At 41.7% G+C, this 20511-nt stretch overlaps 2 protein-coding genes across 5 annotated transcripts in view; one reads left to right on the top strand and one right to left on the bottom strand.

The window, feature by feature from the left end:
• Positions 1–12189, top strand: part of LOC134532874 (polyamine-transporting ATPase 13A3-like) — a 41690-nt gene extending 29501 nt beyond the window's left edge. For both annotated transcript variants that reach the window (XM_063369877.1, XM_063369878.1), the window contains 2 exons: positions 900–1042; positions 1915–12189. In XM_063369877.1, the coding sequence (XP_063225947.1) occupies positions 900–1034 (135 nt within the window). In that variant the 3' untranslated portion in view covers positions 1035–1042; positions 1915–12189. The remainder of the gene's footprint in view (positions 1–899; positions 1043–1914) is intronic.
• LOC134532876 (uncharacterized) overlaps positions 11800–20511 on the bottom strand; it is a 706177-nt gene continuing 697465 nt past the window's right edge. For all 3 annotated transcript variants that reach the window (XM_063369880.1, XM_063369882.1, XM_063369881.1), the window contains 3 exons: positions 19651–19718; positions 18763–18866; positions 11800–12165 (listed from right to left, as the gene is read on the bottom strand). In XM_063369880.1, coding sequence (XP_063225950.1) covers positions 12064–12165; positions 18763–18866; positions 19651–19718 — 274 coding nt within the window. In that variant the 3' untranslated portion in view covers positions 11800–12063. The remainder of the gene's footprint in view (positions 12166–18762; positions 18867–19650; positions 19719–20511) is intronic.

The raw sequence follows: 20511 nt of genomic DNA on the forward strand, positions 1-20511 counted from the left end.
GTTGCTTCCTTCTCTTACGACACAGTCCGCTGCGTTGCACTTATTATTACGACAGACTTCATGCAGGTGTTTTACACCTCGGCTACTAAATGTGTCGTAAGCCCCTCATAACACTGTGTATTGATTTTAAAAAATTCCAGGCGAACCATTTAATTTTTTAATGTGAAACTTTCCTATTTAGTTTTTACAAAATTGAAATTTCCTTGTTTAATTTACTAATGAATTGTTATTTATTACCTTCACTCCAAAAAAAATCAATTTTAAATATGTTTTATAACACTCAAGCATGATTTTTTTTAGTCCTACTGCAACTTTTTTTTTTTTTTCATATGTGCATATATCAATGTAAATTCCATTAGATAAAGAAGTTTTTGTGAAATTTGACAAGTTTTAGGTATTTGTTTAAAAATCCAGTAAATGTACCAAGTTTTTCGCAGGTTCATTTTTTGAAATTTTCAAATGCTTGCGCCTTAACTGATGAAATCCGACTTTTAAAGTGACTCTGAAGATTGGAAACAAGATTTCTGATGGGAAAAATAATGCTCTTTAAAAAGGGTGTAATGGTATTTGTTTTAGCTTAATATTTCTGAAATTATTAGCATTTTTATATTGTAAGGTAGTGAAAAGTTTAAAAGATTTTTTTGTACCTTTTGAACGGTATGAATGATTAAATAGTTTGGCCATAAGGAACTGAGACATTCTTGATATGTCCATTAAACAGAATAAATGGAAATTTTCTTAATATAATAACTGGACGAATTATAACCCCTGAATTGGCCACAAGGTGGCTCATTTATGGCCACCAGCAGCAAAAGAAAATATACATGCGAAGCCAGTCATTAAGTTACATGTTTTAGGACAGTAACAGCTAGGTTATTACATCCGCATTGTGATTTCAGGTTTTTATAGCCGATACCAAGTGGTTGAAGAGTGTTGTGCACTTCGTGTCCAGGAAACGCATGCCTAAAAACAGATACAAGCTAGTGGATCAGCGAAGTCTTTCTGACATTCAAGCCATGTGGCAAACATCGTGACACAGCAGGTACTGTTTTACTCTTAATTTTGGATAGCAAAATGATAGTAGCTTTATCACATCTCAAATACACTTAAGGATTATGTGTGATATTAAAGGGAACCAAAAATATCCTAGGAATAATCATAATCATTTACTTAAAATTTAAATATATCCTTGTACCATTACTAATATTTTGGTTTTAATATTGTATGCTAGATAACCACATAGTATGACTGATAACTTATGGTTTTGCAATTCCTTAGCACAAATTGCATTGTAATAAATGCCTTCAACAATATAAATCAAACACCTTTTTGTGAAACAAAAATTTATAGAAAAAAATTATTAATATGTTTTTTATTATGTACCATGAATTTTTCTTAAATAAAAATTACAAAATTAAATTTTTAACATTAACTTGCCATGCTTGGTCAATTTTCTTAATGCAATTACATAGTATTATTTCATCATTTCTTTAACTTCTATCTTTATTGTATAAAAATCATAGAATCATTTTTATCTTCACAGATGACTGGATCATTCCTTCAATTTTCTTGGCACCTTACACATATGCAAGTATTAATTCAAAATTGATACATTTTTCAAAGCTACAAGTTACCATACATGTCCTTTTGATTAATAATTAAAATTTATTATGTCATTTTAATTATCTTGCTCTGCACAATATATTATTTAAATAATGTTTTTAAGCTTATCCTTCTGGAGAAGAAATTCACTAGATTTTTTTAAACCAGACACTGAAATGTTGGTGAATTTTAGGATAGGAATGTACTTTTATGTTAATATGACCTCAAAGGCTGATTATTATTAAAAATAAAATAGTTTTTCGTGGTTTATTCTGGCTTTAAAAGTTTTTCTTGTATCATGCATGATTGCAGGTGTTCCAGAGCTTGGATGTTTTCTGCTGCATGCTAATCAAACAGGTGTGCGATTAACTTGTGGGAAAGAAAGTGTATTCAAGAGTGGACAGTAGAACAATGCATTTTCCTTGTTAAGAAGGTGAGTCATAAAACGAAACTCTTGACATTGCATAATGCAGTGGAACTGAAAAAATACAGTATTTAATCTCAGCATTGTTATGAATTTGTGCTACTTAAGGGTGTGAAATTTGTCGGGAAAACATGTTATGATTTTCCATTTTCCTAAATCTAGTATACATCCTATAGTATTTATCATAATATTTTTACTCAGTGATAGATTATTGTATCATGTAAAAATTGATTTGTTTAAATTTTTTTATTTTTTATTTTATTTTGACATACACCATTGCTGGTTATAATGTAGGGCATAGAGAAACCTTAAAAACTGACAATAATTAATTTCCAAGTACACCGGAAACAAGCAAAAATCAGCTGATGTCAAAAGTTAGATGCTTGTGCCAAACAGAGAATCTTCACCGTTGCAATAATTGTTCAAAGAGTGTAAAATATTCAATTCATTCTAATTGGTGTTTAATCCCACTCTACACAATGCCTTATTTCTACTACCAATGTTGTAAATATTAACTCTACTTAAAGAATTTAATTTTTATTACTGGGTTTCATCATGTTTTTGTTTTGCTATTTATTTTATTTTAATTCCTTGTAGTATGTATTTATCTGAACATGTTTACTCTCCCAATTCATCTTAAGTATTTTATGTTTCAGTGTTTATTATTGTTGTTTTTCCATCGTTTTTACTTCCAAGTAGCTAGGTTCAGTATTTTTCGGCAAAATGTTTTAGTTATTCTTCAAGTATTTTTTTCATTTGTGACTCCTACTTTCAGGCTTAACCACAATTTGAGTTAGCTAGCCTCCATCATCATACCATATGTTTCTTTCGTTGCACATGTGAATGTGGTGTTTCATTGTTAGCTCTTTGGGATTGGCATTGGTCTGCCATCTTGACAACTCAAGATTGTTGATATAGCAGATACATAAACCGCAGTCTAATGTTTTGGGCAGGATTCTGGACATAAAAACTGCCATTCACAGCTAGAATCTTCGCAAAGAAAATGCCCTGGCAGAAACTGGGAAACCAAGGGATTGGGCATCTTGTAGGACTGGCTTCATTGCAGACATTTTGTTCAACTTTATTCATTTGTTTTTGGTGGTGAAAATGCATCACAAGTTGTTTAAAATTTTGTATCGGCTACTTAAAGTATTTGCCATTCATACAATCTATACTTAAATATTATCTCCATTGTCATCTCTTTAACCAGTTTGGTATGTTGTGGTGTACATCAGTTAAAATAGGTAATCAATATTTTTTTTTGTAACATTTATTTTTTAAATTATTCATTTTTAAAGATTTGAATGCCAGTAAAGCAAATAAAAGTGTCAGTAGTCTACATGAAAACTTTTCTTTGCTAAAGGCACATGTTAGCTGGTCACAGATAGATCCTTGATTCTGAAAGTTTAAATGGATTTTAAAATGTACTATACCTATGTAGTGGTGAAATACTTTGATTGTATTATGAAAGTTTGGCCTAAATTGTGAGTATTATCTTAACTTAGAAGGCAAGAGTGAAAAGTGGAAGGAAGATTGAAGTGTGGGAACTGGGAAGTACTTGAAAACATTGCCCATTTTTTCAGTATCTTTAAACTAGATATGGATGAGGAATCAAGAATAAAATAACATACAATAAATTAAAATTCAGTCAGTTATGTAAAACAGGTTAGAAAGGAATGAAAAAATGACCAGACTTTTTATTTAGGTTGACAAATTTGTGGGCTTTTGGATCATAATTTATCCATTTTTTTCTTGAATCTAGATCATAGATAATCGTAGCCAGACTTTCATTAACTACCGCTTGGCTTCTGAGTTGACACCACGTCTGTGGAAATGACCAGTTTATTTACTGACGTGTGAATTCTTTTAAAGTTATGTTTTTTTGAGTATGTACTTAGGATATTAATTTATAGGCACCATAAAAGACATAATGTCTAAGAAACTATCATGTTTTTAGAAAGTTACATATTTCTGCAACAAAACCTATGTAAGGCAAACTGCCACTTATCTCTAAGAGAATTTAGTAGACATCAATCCTAACACAACACCATAATGAAACAAGACATTGCAAATATTTCTAAAAACCACCTCAGATTAATTAGAGAAGTCATGTGAATCAAAAACATACCAATATCAACAAATATGGGTCCTTTAAAGATTGTTTGTTTTGCTGCTTCCATTACATGTTTTAAACTTTGCATTTGAACATATTTAAAATTTGATATTTGAAAAAAAATTTGACAGAGTAATTAGGGCCGGTTTTATGACCTTCGGTTAAACCTAGGGCTACAATTAACTTTTAGATAGCTCTTATTTTGGTTTTATGATCCTCAGTTAACGCCTGACTGAGCCGGTTAAAGTTTACCGTGGATGAACTGAGAGCAAGCTGCTTAACCTGAGGCTAATTAGCATCAGAAAAGTAAATAGTGAGATATCAGGCGAGGTTAGTTGTTGACAGTAAAAGTGAGAATGACTGGGAATTTCCAACACAATTTAATGCATGTTTCGATGAACTAATGTAATACTGCACACAAAATATTTCTTACAATTCATCAAAGTTTGTTTTTAATTACGTGATGTGTTAATGTAGGTAGGCCTATCGCTGAGTCATAAGTTATATTATTCTTTAGTTAATCCCGAAGGATACACACACACACCGTATAAACACTATATAACGACACTTAACGGACTGAGCATTTTTTGGCGTTATAAAGAGTGGTCGTTAAATGGAGAGAAATAAAAGATATCATTTTACTATTCTATAATAATATGTATTTACTAATATAGTATACATTTTACATGTCTTTAAAACCATGATAGCATCGCTTGATCCAGATCTTCGTATTGAGGTTTCTTTAATTTCTTAGCAGATTTTCCCTCCTCCTCTGCTTGCAGAATTTTTTCTTTATTTTTCATATTGTAGACACGGTAGAGCGGCTAAATCCAAAGCGTCTTCCAACATCACTGATCTTTTCTCCCGCCTCTATTGAGCGTATTAATAAAACTTTTTTGTCAATACACAAAGATTTTCGTTTATTCGCCATGTTTACAGTTCAAAAGTCTGTAAGCAACTGCAATAATGATAACATGTAACAACTTGACAAAAGTCTAGTGACCGAGGTAAACATGTGCAAGTTCATCATACAAAAACAAAAGACAATATTTCTTAGAATCTCCGGTACGTCAGTCTAAGTAAACACGTGGTAGATATTACAACAACAAAACAGCAAACAAAAGAACGTACACAACTGCAGTTCTTATCAACTTCGGCAACTTAGAAAGTACTGCTTAATGATTTATAATGCCGTATTGCTGTCATTAAATAGAGTGAGCTTGACGCTATCTAGAGTGTATTATTGTATAGAAAACAAGGTAAACCAACCAAAGTCAAGCAATTTCGACGTTTTAAGGAGTTTGTCGTTAAATTGAGTGACGTTATAAAGAGTTTACACTGTGTATATAGAATATACATGTGATGACTTAATAACATGTGTTAATTTACTGCATTTAAAAAATGCAAATCGAGTGTCATTCCAACATATAAATTTTGTGTGTCGTGATAAATAGCTTGTAATTAACTACCAGAACTATTAGTTAGAATATATATCCACATTTATTCCTAATAAAGTAACCCTATCCAGGATTTGAATGTACTTCAGAGACTATACATTGGTCAATTTCACCTACCTTCCTGTCAAGCAAATAACATATGTGGATGATATTGAAATGAAAATGGTACACCAGTGAAATTAAAATCATCCTGTAGTTTCACAAGGCTTATTAAATAAACAATATGACAGACAAAAACAGCTCTGTAACAGAAATATTTTTTTCTCTATATAATTTTTATGTGTAGAGATTTAGTTCTGCTTGCTTTGTCTTAAATTAACCTATCATATCCTGACAGAAATCATGCTTTGAAATACATGAGTATTGTTAAAAACAAGAAAATAGACAAGGTTATGCAGAATTCAAAAAAATTTAGATGTCAAAGTAGTTATTTTGCTTGATTTTATGTAAGTCTGTTGCCAGATAAAGTTTACAACATATTTTTTTTTTGCAACCATCATAATTACGATTCTGAATTTACAATATCACACAAAAAAACAATGTTCAAACAGATGACTATCACACTACAGAAGATAGATGTCTTGCAGAATTAAAAAAAAAAATGTAATCAAGTACTAGTTAATTTTTTTACCAACACATTCAATATTACACCACATGCTTCGTCAGATTTCAATTAGCCAATCTCCGGCTAAATACTGGTCGTAAAACACATTCGTTTTTCAACCGGAGATTAGCTTAGCTGTCAGTTTTAACGGGAGATCATAAAACTGGCCCATAATTACATACAATTACTTGAAAATATATAAAGTGCTTTACTTACTGATTGGATCGTCACTTTAATCTACTTATACTTTAAAATTTTTCACCTTGTTATGAATCACTCAGGATGTTGGACGGACAGATGCGATGGATCATTGAGAGTCCAGCTTGTCATTGTTTTGCCTTAATCATGAATGATCCAAGAATTAGCCACAGTGAAGTCTCGTGCACCTACTAAGACAGATCCTGATTGGCAGACCTTCGTCCAAACATGGCCATCTACAGGTACCAATCACAACTCACTGTGACTGCCTTTATATAAATATTGTATCAGAATACCAGTCCTTCACTTGTTAATCACCATTGAAGATGAATGCAACGAGGCATGTCAAAACATCGGGCACGCCACCATTTTCACTGATGATGTATCAACCTAGAAGCCACGAAGTAGTCAGGTTTTTTGTTATTAGAACATAAAACTCTTCAAAGGCATAAAACAGTAGGATTAGTGTACTGCTAGATTATTTGTCATTGCTGAGATTTCAATCATAAATTAAATATAATTACATAAGTACATAATTAAATCATAGCCATGTGATTATATCTGAATAAGTGTTAGAAAAGAAAGATTTTAGTTTCTCATCGTTACGATGCTTACGCCAATATCACAGTTTTAAGTGACCAACTTTTTAAACAATGCATGTTACTTTTATGCATTACTAGCAGGTGCCACTAACGCACACAATAGATGGAAGAGGAAAAGTAAACTAAAGTTAAATCTGTACCTACTGTAATTAAATTGCTACTTTTGGTACTTTTAACACTTTGAATATAATCCCAGCATGTAATATGAGTGCAGTTGGTGCTTATACTATATATGGGCAGCAACTTTCCTTTATATTAGTAATATTTGCTTATTATTAGGGACAAGATTTTACTGTTTTATATTATGGCCAATTTTGTTTTAAAACATAATATTTTGGTGTTATTGTTTTTAGTTTTATACATTTATAAAGGTAGTGTAAATTTCAGCAAGTATTACACTAAAAGGTTTCATAAAACTAATTTCACAAAACTACTGTAATTTTTACAATGGTACATAATGCATGTTTACAATAAAATAATTTGTAATAAGCATGTGTAGAACAGAATTCTTAGCCAAAAAGTATTTGTGTGTTTGAAAAATGTATTATCTTGTGAAATGTAAAAATAAGTTAGTTTGAGGTAAGATCGTAGTAAATTAATTTGTTGTATCCAATTTGTGCTAACTTTTTTTATAAGTTTCACTTTTAACAAACAAAATTTTTTGAACTAAATATATATTAAAATTTTAATTTTATTTGTGTTTTGAATTAAGTTCTGTAAGACTGTTATTCAATTCATGATTTTATTTGCATTTTGGTGCTGAATGGTGTATAATCTTGTATTTTGGTGTTACGTAGTGTATTTAATGCTTTTTTTGGTGTTATTTTGGTTTTATTGCAATGCACTGTAAAACCTTGTCCCTACTTATTGTGCATACAATTGCCAACTTGCCAGGATGTGTTTGGTAATAAAGAACATGAAATTACAAATTTCAAGCATTCTATCCATAAGCATTCTTAAGAGTAGTAAAAACTAATATAAAAATGTATTATTTAGAAAAGAAATTGTGGTCAGGTATGTTAAACACTTAACAGTTGGCTGTACTTGAAAGTGTTAAACATTTTTCTATAATTTCTGATGTACAAATAAAATGTTTGTTTAGGGCTTTATAATTATGTTTGTAGATCATGAAAGTATTTTTTAAACTAGTAGACTAAATATATTAATAGTGTTTATTGTATTAGCAATAATTTTATCACAGTTGTACATGTTTTGTGATTTTTTCTCCCCATAGGGATACATATGTACAAAATTATTTATAGTCATTGTCTCTGATCTGTGGTTGGAGTCATTATTAATTATACCATAAAGAGTTACCATAGCTTAAGTTCCTAATTTGTGAAGTAATCATTTAAGGATGATATAGTATGTTTTTAAATATGTACAAGTTTGTAGCCAACATGTTCTTATGAATTTACAAATGTACAGACTTTCATATGATTATCCGCACAAAGACAAGAATTAGAAGTAGGCCTGTGCAAAAATTTGAATTCAAATAATAAACTATTTGATTCAACTTTGAATACTAAAACTTCAAAATAACGAATATTCATTGATGTTAAGTAATTTGTTCAGTACAAATACTTTTTTTTTTATGTTTTAATGGGACTTCATAATAAAAAACATGAACAGTAAGCGACATTTTAAACATGCAACAAGTATTCAAAGTATTTTTTCACTAGTGTCTCACTAAACAGTAACGGAAAAATCACGTGAACGATCAAAAACATGGCATGTTTTGTCTTTTAAAACTTGAAAACAAACATTGTATGTATTCGTTTTGTCATAGGCACACTGTTGCGATGGCCATTAAAAGAAGTAAACACCATAGTTTCAACGGTGTATAAATCAATCTACCACCATGCGACACAGTAGCAGCTTACTTGCTGAACTAAAATACAATTTACTTGGCTGCAATTAAAAATGAAAATGCACGAATAACTAGCATTTAAATATGTAAATATGAGCTCATTTTATCACTGATTTGGGAACACATTTTAAAAAATAAAAAAAAATATTGTTTTTTGCAAAATGAATTGCACTGTATTACACAAACATTTTCTTGAATAAATATGTTGAATAGCAGGTTCTGGAAAATGAGGCGAATAGGAACTGAAATTAAAACTAGGTTTGTTTTGTTAAGATTAGGTTAGCTGCATAATTAATAAATATTTTTTTATAATTTTAATATTTTAACAAACATTTTACATATAAATTATTGTAGCTAACTTAACCTAACCAACCTCACTCTTAAACTAATTTCCCAGAAGCCACTACTCATTTAACTATAGAGCAACTATAGAGCCTGAACGAAAATGGCTATGAACATTCCAACCTCCCGTTGTGAATTCGTAAAACTAAACATGTACGCAGTCATTTTTGTCATGTGATTTTCAAAAACATGTACTGTTTATGTAATTTTACAGAAATGTTTCTATTTTTATTTTCATAAACTGTATGGTTTAAACAACGGCTCTTTACAGAGTAACTTTTTGTTACATGGTGAGAAAAAAATTTTTTTTTTTTTTGGGGTTCTAAATTTTTATTCTTTATATTCAAATTCAAGAATAATTTGGTACTTGTAATTGATTCCAACTAAGAAACTTATATTTGCACAGGTATAATTAGAGGTGTATGTAACTATTCTGATGAATGTTTGAAATTAATTATTAAATTAGAATTGCCAGACCATCTTTTTGTAAAACAACCTTATTTGTTTCAAAGTAACTCTGTACCAGTTAAGCTCTAATTACATGCTAGATTAACAGTAGTGAAATGTCTTTAATCCGGCATTCCATGGTTTGCCTAGCCTGTAATCTGGCATCAGTCATATTTCTCGCCTTCAGACTTCTACGGTTGATTCTCGGTTATTTGGCTTTGGCCGTCAGTTCGCATTACTGCACTGCCGGCATTTTTAGTTTGCCCACGCCGTTTTCATTTCAGTATCGTGTTTTCCAATTTTATAATGGGTTACATTTTAATTTACATTCCTGTAATTATTTTTTTAAAAACGATTAATGCTCACAAATATATTATCTACTCTAGAGTATCTTATACACCTTGTTTTAAAGACCACTGTACTGAAAACATACTTTACTAATGGTTTCACCAGTAATTTCAAAGAAATGGGCAATATGGATAAAAACCTATACAAATACAATTCTTTATCAGATGTTTTAACCGATACAAAACTGTTTGTAAATAATCACAATGCAAGTCTCCAGATTTTTAATAAATAAATCAGTAACTAAATAAGGATTTTAGGTAGATGATAAATAAATATTTTTACGAATAAAATTTGTGCATAGCTGAATATGCTACAACTTTGACTAACTAACAAACACAACATTCGAGTATAGCTTTAAATTACAGAAAAATCAAGAGTGAAATGTGCCTATGGAACTATGAATAGAATAGTAAATATGGGTGACACTTGATGGATAAAATTATTGTAATTTTTTCATGCAATTATATTTTGATTGGAAACAATTATAATGGTAATTCAGAATATCAGGATGCAGATACCAAATAGATTACATTGGTTCATATCTAAAAGCTCTATTGACGCTCAATAAATCAGGCATGGCAGTGTTCCCGTATGTGCCGGATTAAAGACCTAGGAATGTCTAAAGGGTCTTTCATGTTTCATCCAAATTGTACTCCTTAATACTTTTTTTTTTTTATTCTAGTTTACCAAAGCTGTTAAAATATCCTATGAATCGGATGTGATAGAAACTGCGTTATTTTATAGTTTTAGTAATATGTTGTCATACTTTGATGTCATATGACTTGGTAAGAAATTGTAATAATTTCTGATAGTCACACAGTAGTTGAAGTGTTAATTGTAATTAGAATAAAGATTATGAATTTACATACGTGCCAGAAATGGTTCACGAAATTAATTCAGAAGTTAATATGCTAACTCTTCTCTGTTCAGATTTGTATGTGTGTATTGACATGTGACAACTTTAAATAGGAGTCGTCTATGTATATAGTATTAAAATTTATTTTACAGATGAAAAAGTCAAATCACTATGTTTAGTGGAGATATCTTCATGATCAGTAACAAGTTGTGTCTCATTTTCTTGTAACCAGTGTAACACAATCTTGTAGGGGATGCTTGTTGTCACAATTTGCAACTTTTTTTTTGAGCTCATTGTGTTTCATTCTGTAGCCTAATTGGAAAGTTGCTTGTTATTTACCTTTAAGATGTTATACAAATAAACCATTTATTAAGTAACAAAGGTACTACTTTCATATAGTCTAAAATGCCTGTGAAAAAATTACTGTATCAAATTTTTTTAATGCTTTCTAGAGGTAATAATATGTTTACAAATGTTGACAGTTACACAAATTTATGCTCATATTACATAGATTTATACAGCATAATATAATTGAAAATCATGTTCATATAAATTAAACTATATTTTAGTAACACATTCCAAAAAAAAAACATCAAATGATATAGTTTTACATACATTTTTTAAGAGACACATACATTTGCTCTAAACATGTCAGTTCAAAAGTTTACAAAGTAACGTGAACAAAATGGTTTCATAAATTGGAAAAATATCCTAATGTATTAGTAGATCTGCATACAATTTATACATAGTTAACATGAACTTTTTAAAAATGTTGCATTATCTTAATAAAAATTTAATTATTTTGAAGTGTACAATATTTGATTATAGGGTAAAGAACCTTTGTACAAAAATTGTTGATATTACTGAAAGTAATTACAGTTATGGAAAGTGATAGAGTAACATGACTTATCTGTACATAAAAATCACACACTTGTACCAAAATGTATACAGCCTAGTAAAATAAAAACTATAAAAAATCAAAGTCATATAAATGTAAATGCCTAATAGATTAAGAACTTAACAAAAATTGATAACATGAAAAGAAACTTTAATTTAAATTAATAAATAAAAATGAAAACCTTTATGAATAATCACATTTTAAAATTTTTTAAAATTTAGATCAAAAGTTACTAAAAAGCAAATTTTGTTTGATATTGAAATATTATATTGATAAAAGAGATTATAAAACAATATCAGCAACTATGTAAGAGGTGTATGTGGAAAGGTGATGGATGGAGTTTTTCTCATAAACAGTATGTTGAAGCGTTCACTTATTTGTGATGATTTCATGTATTCTCTTTCCTGGAAATAAAAACATAAATTATATTGCATTGTACTTAGATGCTAAACTAATTAAGTCTAATTAAGGGAGATAGATTTAAAGTTTTCTGATCAATGCTTAATGATTGACAGACCAACACAAATATACGTAACCAGGTTGGCAGGCAAGCATGCAGGCAGGTGGCCAGTAGGGCAGTCTGCAGGCAGGGCCTAAGGCAGTCGGCAGGTATGCAGGCAGGCGGCAAGGAGGGCAGTCTGCAAGCAGGATGCCAGGAAGGCAAGCATGCAGACAGACGGCCAGGCGTGCCGTCTGCAGGCATGCAGACAGACGGCCAGGCGTGCCGTCTGCAGGCATGCAGACAGACGGCCAGGAGTGCCGTCTGCAGGCATGCAGACAGACGGCCAGGAGTGCCGTCTGCAGGCAGGCAGACAGCGGCCAGGCGTGCCGTCTGCAGGCATGCAGACAGACGGCCAGGAGTGCCGTCTGCAGGCAGGCAGACAGCGGCCAGGCGTGCCGTCTGCAGGCATGCAGACAGACGGCCAGGAGTGCCGTCTGCAGGCAGGCAGACAGCGGCCAGGCGTGCCGTCTGCAGGCATGCAGGCATACGGCCAGAAGTGCCGTCTGCAGGCATGCAGACAGACGGCCAGGCGTGCCGTCTGCAGACAGACGGCCAGGCGTGCCGTCTGCAGGCAGGCGGCCAGGCGTGCCGTCTGCAGGCAGGCGGCCAGGCGTGCCGTCTGCAGGCATGCAGGCGGCCAGGCGTGCCGTCTGCAGGCATGCAGGCGGCCAGGCGTGCCGTCTGCAGGCAGGCAGGCGGCCAGGCGTGCCGTCTGCAGGCAGGCGGCCAGGCGTGCCGTCTGCAGGCATGCAGGCGGCCAGGCGTGCCGTCTGCAGGCATGCAGGCGGCCAGGCGTGCCGTCTGCAGGCATGCAGGCGGCCAGGCGTGCCGTCTGCAGGCAGGCGGCCAGGCGTGCCGTCTGCAGGCATGCAGGCGGCCAGGCGTGCCGTCTGCAGGCATGCAGACAGACGGCCAGGAGTGCCGTCTGCAGGCATGCAGACAGACGGCCAGGCGTGCCGTCTGCAGGCATGCAGACAGACGGCCAGGCGTGCCGTCTGCAGGCAGGCGGCCAGGCGTGCCGTCTGCAGGCAGGCGGCCAGGCGTGCCGTCTGCAGGCATGCAGGCGGCCAGGCGTGCCGTCTGCAGGCATGCAGGCGGCCAGGCGTGCCGTCTGCAGGCATGCAGGCGGCCAGGCGTGCCGTCTGCAGGCATGCAGGCGGCCAGGCGTGCCGTCTGCAGGCAGGCGGCCAGGCGTGCCGTCTGCAGGCATGCGGCCAGGCGTGCCGTCTGCAGGCAGGCGGCCAGGCGTGCCGTCTGCAGGCAGGCGGCCAGGCATGCCGTCTGCAGGCATGCAGGCGGCCAGGCGTGCCGTCTGCAGGCAGGCGGCCAGGCGTGCCGTCTGCAGGCATGCAGGCAGGCGGCCAGGCGTGCCGTCTGCAGGCATGCAGGCAGGCGGCCAGGCGTGCCGTCTGCAGGCATGCAGGCAGGCGGCCAGGCGTGCCGTCTGCAGGCATGCAGGCAGGCGGCCAGGAGGGCTGTCTGCAGGCATGCAGGCAGGCGGCCAGGAGGGCAGTCTGCAGGCATGCAGGCAGGCGGCCAGGAGGGCAGTCTGCAGGCATGCAGGCAGGCGGCCAGGAGGGCAGTCTGCAGGCATGCAGGCAGGCGGCCAGGAGGGCCGTCTGCAGGCAGGCAGATGGCCAGTCTGCAGGCAGGCAGCCAGGAGGGCAGTCTGCAGGCAGGCAGGCGGCCAGGATGGCAGTCTGCAGGCATGCAGGAAGCGGCCAGGAGGGCAGTCTGCAGGCATGCAGGCAGGCGGCCAGGAGGGCAGTCTGCAGGCATGCAGGCAGGCGGCCAGGAGGGCAGTCTGCAGGCATGCAGGCAGGCGGCCAGGAGGTCAGTCTGCAGGCATGCAGGCATGCGGCCAGGAGTTCAGTCTGCAGGCATGCAGGCAGGTGGCCAGGAGGGCCGTCTGCAGGCATGCAGGCAGGCGGCCAGGAGGGCAGGCGGCCAGGAGGGCAGTCTGCAGGCAGGCAGGCAGGCAGGCAGGCAGGCGGCCAGGAGGGCAGTCTGCAGGCAGGCAGGCGGCCAGGAGGGCAGTCTGCAGGCAGGCAGGCGGCCAGGAGGGCAGTCTGCAGGCAGGCAGGCGGCCAGGATGGCAGTCTGCAGGCATGCGGCCAGAAGGGCCGTCTGCAGGCATGCAGGCATGCGGCCAGAAGGTCAGTCTGCAGGCATGCGGCCAGAAGGTCAGTCTGCAGGCATGCAGGCAGGTGGCCAGGAGGGCCGTCTGCAGGCATGCAGGCAGGCGGCCAGAAGGTCAGTCTGCAGGCATGCAGGCAGGTGGCCAGGAGGGCTGTCTGCAGGCATGCAGGCAGGCGGCCAGGAGGGCTGTCTGCAGGCATGCAGGCAGGCGGCCAGGAGGGCTGTCTGCAGGCATGCAGGCAGGCGGCCAGGAGGGCTGTCTGCAGGCATGCAGGCAGGCGGCCAGGAGGGCTGTCTGCAGGCATGCAGGCAGGCGGCCAGGAGGGCTGTCTGCAGGCATGCAGGCAGGCGGCCAGGAGGGCTGTATGCAGGCAGGCGGCCAGTAGGGCAGTCTGCAGGCATGCAGGCATGCAGGCAGGCGGCCAGGAGGGCAGTCTGCCTGCATGCAGGCATGCAGGCAGGCGGCCAGGAGGGCAGTCTGCAGGCATGCAGGCAGGTGACCAGGAGGGCCGTCTGCAGGCATGCAGGCAGGCGGCCAGAAGGTCAGTCTGCAGGCATGCAGGCAGGTGGCCAGGAGGGCTGTCTGCAGGCATGCAGGCAGGCGGTCAGGAGGGCTGTCTGCAGGCATGCAGGCAGGCGGTCAGGAGGGCTGTCTGCAGGCATGCAGGCAGGCGGCCAGGAGGGCCGTCTGCAGGCAGGCAGATGGCCAGGAGGGCAGTCTGCAGGCAGGCAGATGGCCAGGAGGGCAGTCTGCAGGCAGGCAGGCAGGCAGGAGGGCAGTCTGCAGGCAGGCAGCCAGGAGGGCAGTCTGCAGGCATGCAGGAAGCGGCCAGGAGGGCAGTTTGCAGGCATGCAGGCAGGCGGCCAGGAGGGCAGTCTGCAGGCATGCAGGCAGGCGGCCAGGAGGTCAGTCTGCAGGCATGCAGGCATGCGGCCAGGAGGTCAGTCTGCAGGCATGCAGGCAGGCGGTCAGGCGTGCCGTCTGCAGGCAGGCGGCCAGGAGTGTCGTCTGCAGGCAGGCGGCCAGGCGTGCCGTCTGCAGGCAGGCGGCCAGGCGTGCCGTCTGCAGGCAGGCGGCCAGGCGTGCCGTCTGCAGGCAGGCGGCCAGGCGTGCCGTCTGCAGGCAGGCGGCCAGGCGTGCCGTCTGCAGGCAGGCGGCCAGGCGTGCCGTCTGCAGGCAGGCGGCCAGGCGTGCCGTCTGCAGGCAGGCGGCCAGGCGTGCCGTCTGCAGGCAGGCGGCCAGGCGTGCCGTCTGCAGGCAGGCGGCCAGGCGTGCCGTCTGCAGGCAGGCGGCCAGGCGTGCCGTCTGCAGGCAGGCGGCCAGGCGTGCCGTCTGCAGGCAGGCGGCCAGGCGTGCCGTCTGCAGGCAGGCGGCCAGGCGTGCCGTCTGCAGGCAGGCGGCCAGGCGTGCCGTCTGCAGGCATGCAGGCAGACGGCCAGGAGGGCTGTTTGCAGGCATGCAGGCAGGCGACCAGGCGTGCAGTCTGCAGGCAGGCGGCCAGGCGTGCCGTCTGCAGGCATGCAGGCAGGCGGCCAGGCATGCCGTCTGTCTGCAGGCATGCAGGCAGGCGGCCAGGCATGCCGTCTGTCTGCAGGCACGCAGGCAGGCAGGTGGCCAGGAGGGCCGCCTGTCTGCAGGCACGCAGACAGGTGGCCAGGAGGGCCGCCTGTCTGCAGGCACGCAGACAGGTGGCCAGGAGGGCCGCCTGTCTGCAGGCACGAAGGCAGGTGGCCAGGAGGGCCGCCTGTCTGCAGGCACGAAGGCAGGTGGCCAGGAGGACCAACCTGTCTGCTGGCACGCAGGCAGGTGGCCAGGAGGACCGCCTGTCTGCAGGCACGCAGTCAGGTGGCCAGGAGGGCCGCCTGTCTGCAGGCACGCAGGCAGGTGACCAGGAGGGCCGCCTGTCTGCAAGCATGCTGGCAGGTGGCCAGGAGGACCGCCTGTCTGCAGGCACGCAGGCAGTTGGCCAGGAGGACCGCCTGTCTGCAGGCACGCAGGCAGTTGGCCAGGAGGGCCGCCTGTCTGCAGGCACGTGGCCAGGAGAGCCGCCTGTCTGCAGGCACGCAGGCAGGTGGCCAGGAGGGCCGCCTGTCTGCAGGCACGCAGGCAGGTGGCCAGGAGGGCCGCCTGTCTGCAGGCACGCAGGCAGGTGGCCAGGAGGGCCGCCTGTCTGCAGGCACGCAGGCAGGTGGCCAGGAGGACCGCCTGTCTGCAGGCACGCAGGCAGGTGGCCAGGAGGACCGCCTGTCCGCAGGCACGCAGGCAGGCAGGCAGGTGGCCAGGAGGGCCGCCTGTCTGCAGGCACGCAGACAGGTGGCCAGGAGGGCCGCCTGTCTGCAGGCACGCAGGCAGGTGGCCAGGAGGGCCGCCTGTCTGCAGGTACGCAGGCAGGTGGCCAGGAGGGCGGCTGTCTGCAGGCACGCAGGCAGGTGGCCAGGAGGACCGCCTGTCTGCAGGCAGGTGGCCAGGAGGGCCGCCTGTCTGCAGGCACGCAGGCAGGTGGCCAGGAGGGCCGCCTGTCTGCAGGCATGCATGCAGGCGGCCAGGATGGCCTTCTGCAGGCAGGCATACGGCCAGGATGGCAGTCTGCAGGCAGGTGGCCAGGAGGGCAGTCTGCAGGCAGGTGGGCAGGAGAGCAGTCTGCAGGCATGCAGGCAGGCGGCCAGTAGGGCCGTGTGTAGGCAGGCAGGCGGCCAGGAGGGCAGTCTGCAGGCATGCAGGCATGCGGCCAGAAGGTCACTTTGCAGGCATGCAGGCATGCGGCCAGTAGGGCAGTCTGCAAGCATGCAGGCATGCGGCCAGGAGGGCCGTCTGCAGTCATGCGGCCAGGAGGGCAGTCTGCAGTCATGCGGCCAGGAGGGCAGTCTGCAGACATGCAGGCATGCGGCCAGGAGGGCAGTCTGCAGGCATGCAGGCATGCGGCCAGTAGGGCAGTCTGCAGGCATGCAGGCATGCGGCCAGAAGGTCAGTCTGCAGGCAGGCGGCCAGGAGGGCAGTCTGCATGCATGCATGCATGCATGCATGCATGCAGGCAGGCAGGCAGGCAGGCGGCCAGGAGGGCAGTCTGCAGGCAGGCAGGCGGCCAGGAGGGCAGTCTGCAGGCATGCAGGCAGGTGGCCAGGAGGGCTGTCTGCAGGCATGCAGGCAGGCGGCCAGGAGGGCTGTCTGCAGGCATGCAGGCAGGGGGCCAGTAGGGCAGTCTGCAGGCATGCAGGCAGGGGGCCAGGAGGACAGTCTGCATGCATGCAGGCAGGCGGCCAGTAGGGCAGTCTGCATGCATGCGGCCAGTAGGGCAGTCTGCATGCATGCGGCCAGGAGGGCCGTCTGCAGGCATGCGGCCAGTAGGGCAGTCTGCAGGCATGCAGGCAGGGGGCCAGGCGGGTCGTCTGCTGGCATGCATGCAGGAGGTAAGATTGTGGCAGGATTGCATGCAAGCAGGTGGCAAGGCTATCATCACGCATCCAGGCAATAAGGTTGGCTGTAGTTAGGCAGTCAGGCGGCCAGGCTGGCTGCAAGCATCCAGGTGGCTAGGCTGGCAGCACGCAGGCAGTCATACAGCCTGTGTTGAAATCCAGGCATCCAGGCTGGCAGCCATGCAAGCAGCCATTTAGACAGTAGCCAGGCAGGCTCAAGACAGCCGTTCAGGCTTTAGCAAGGCATGCTCAAGGCAGCCATTCATGCATTAGCAAGGCTTGCTGGCATGTAGGCAGGCTTCCAGGCTGCAGATATGCAGCTGGCATGCAGGCAGACAGCAGAGAAATACACACACACACAGATTACAGTCTTCAGACTACAGACTTCAGAATTCTGGGGGGAAAATTTTTCTGTCTACGGCAGCCAGTTTTTTATTCTATATAGTTTATTTAAGGTCCAAGTTTTATTCTTAAATTAGCTAATCCTCTGCATGTGTCAATGTCTTATTAATCCTTAAGTGGCAAGGGAGAACATCCTCTTAAATTCCCTAGATAGTGTGATTAGGGAGCCGGTAATAATTTGTGTCTGCAAAGAAAATTTTGTTTCTCTGTGCTTATTTTAACGCAAGTTAATGTCATTAATTTTATTTAATTGTTAAATCTATAAGTAACTATTGTCACAAATATCTTAGACATTAATTGCTATAAACTATCAGTTTGATTGAACCTTAGTTCTAGTTCTGTGGTTTTATAACGTAAACTTGGTTTTAAATACTTTAAACACACACGTACACTAAACAAATATTACATACAACAATCTTGTATAAACCAAATAATATTACTGCCATGGAAATATTTCTTCTTTCTCAAAATTATGCACTTTGACTGGAATCCTTTCACAAAACAACATTCATCGAGCTAGATTTGCTTTTATGTATCTACGTACCTTCTTGCATTCGAATAAATGGTTGAAACCAAGAACTGCTTCCCCAGTTTTTATTTCCACCGGCATCCCACGCACCATTTTGAAGTGCGTATATTTACATTGGTCTGCAAAAGTAACAAACTCCAGTTCATAATTTATATTTACATTTATAGAAATTTTCATTAAAAGCATTGTTAATGGTACACTACACATTATTATAAAACTCCTGTTCCCTCTGATAGCTAACTATAGTTAGCACGTGTGCGAGTCACTAAGATGAAACAAATGGGTTAGTGGTGTTCCCTGTCTGTGATGAGGAAAATTAAACAATCTGTGTGTACAGAGAACAAAATGCATAAGTCCTGGCCACAATTGTCACTTGGTGTGTGGTGACTCCCTCACTTGATTAACTGCTACTTATACCACGCCCACACATACCTGATGACAATACTGCTGTAATTGGGATGGTGCCACTAACGCACACTGGTGGCTGTTTTAAACGTTACAGAACGTTGCAACTCTTATAATCATTTACACATCCGTCAGTTTGTTCAAAGTTATGTTCACCTGAATGCATTCTTTCTGTATGCCTCACATTTTGTCCATCAGCATAAAAATTTGTAGCTTTCTTTGTCTCAAAAATTACATTTTTAAATAGGATTTATTGCAGATAATTTGAAATAAATTATTGGTGATTTTATCATAATTCAAACTGACATTCAGATGTGAAGCAGTTAAAAGTACATTTCAGAAGATTAATTGTTACAGATGTTAGTCTTTTGAATAGTACAAAAATTAAAATATGGTTGTTGCATTTAAGTCTAATAGCATGTGTGTCATATGTAGTTACAAATCATAAAGAAAAAAGGTTTTAGACAAGCACTAACTCGAAAAAATCATTTTACTTACCACAAGGCAGTTGAGAGCTTCTGGAACATTTGTTGACACAGGGTGAAGACACTGCAGTTGAAACATGTCTGAAAATGGAAATAACCACGGAAAACAATGAATCCATTAGAATTGTAATACATTTTTAGAGTCCTCTTACTACTGCAACAAAAGTGGTGTTTGTTAAAAAATATAATGATCATTGTTAAAAACTTAACATGCAATTAATGGATGTTACGCTAAATGCAAATAATATGCAGCACAAAATGGACACCATTATTAATTAGTTCCAGCTGCTCCTTGCTGAGTGCATATTGTATTCAATTAAAATTTTGTTTAATTCATCTATAAAATATGCTTATAGTGGCTAATAAGCTTATTTTACTTTATAAATACAATATAACACAAGACATAAGAAAAATACTTGTGTATATATGTGTGTGTATATATATACACACTTGCTATCAATTTTTTCTGGATAAAATCTATGTTGGAGGATAAAAGCAACTGAGAAAATATCACACACTTTCGGGTGATGGCAACAACGTTCAAGCAACAAATTCTAGTGCGGGCGCAGAAATAATTTGCGAGATTTACATCTAGAAATTTTGGTATTTACTTGAAAAGCTAATATTATATTATTCAGTGTGTTTATCTCACTCAGCATTATGTTTAAGAATTCTACTGTAAATGAAGCAGGAGTGCAAGACTGTAGGATTTGCGGGGGGGGGGGGGGGGGGCAGCATTAAACGAGATCCTGCACGGAAGAATACGAATGAGCTAGGAAATACCCAACCTTATGTTTACATTGCTCTGTATGACCAATAGAAGCCAAGGGTTAAGTCTGTGGTGTCAGTCACATTTTCTTATGTTAAAAAATGA

The sequence above is a fragment of the Bacillus rossius genome, chromosome 6 (genome assembly GCF_032445375.1).
Source record: "Bacillus rossius redtenbacheri isolate Brsri chromosome 6, Brsri_v3, whole genome shotgun sequence".
Lineage (NCBI taxonomy): Eukaryota > Metazoa > Arthropoda > Insecta > Phasmatodea > Bacillidae > Bacillus > Bacillus rossius.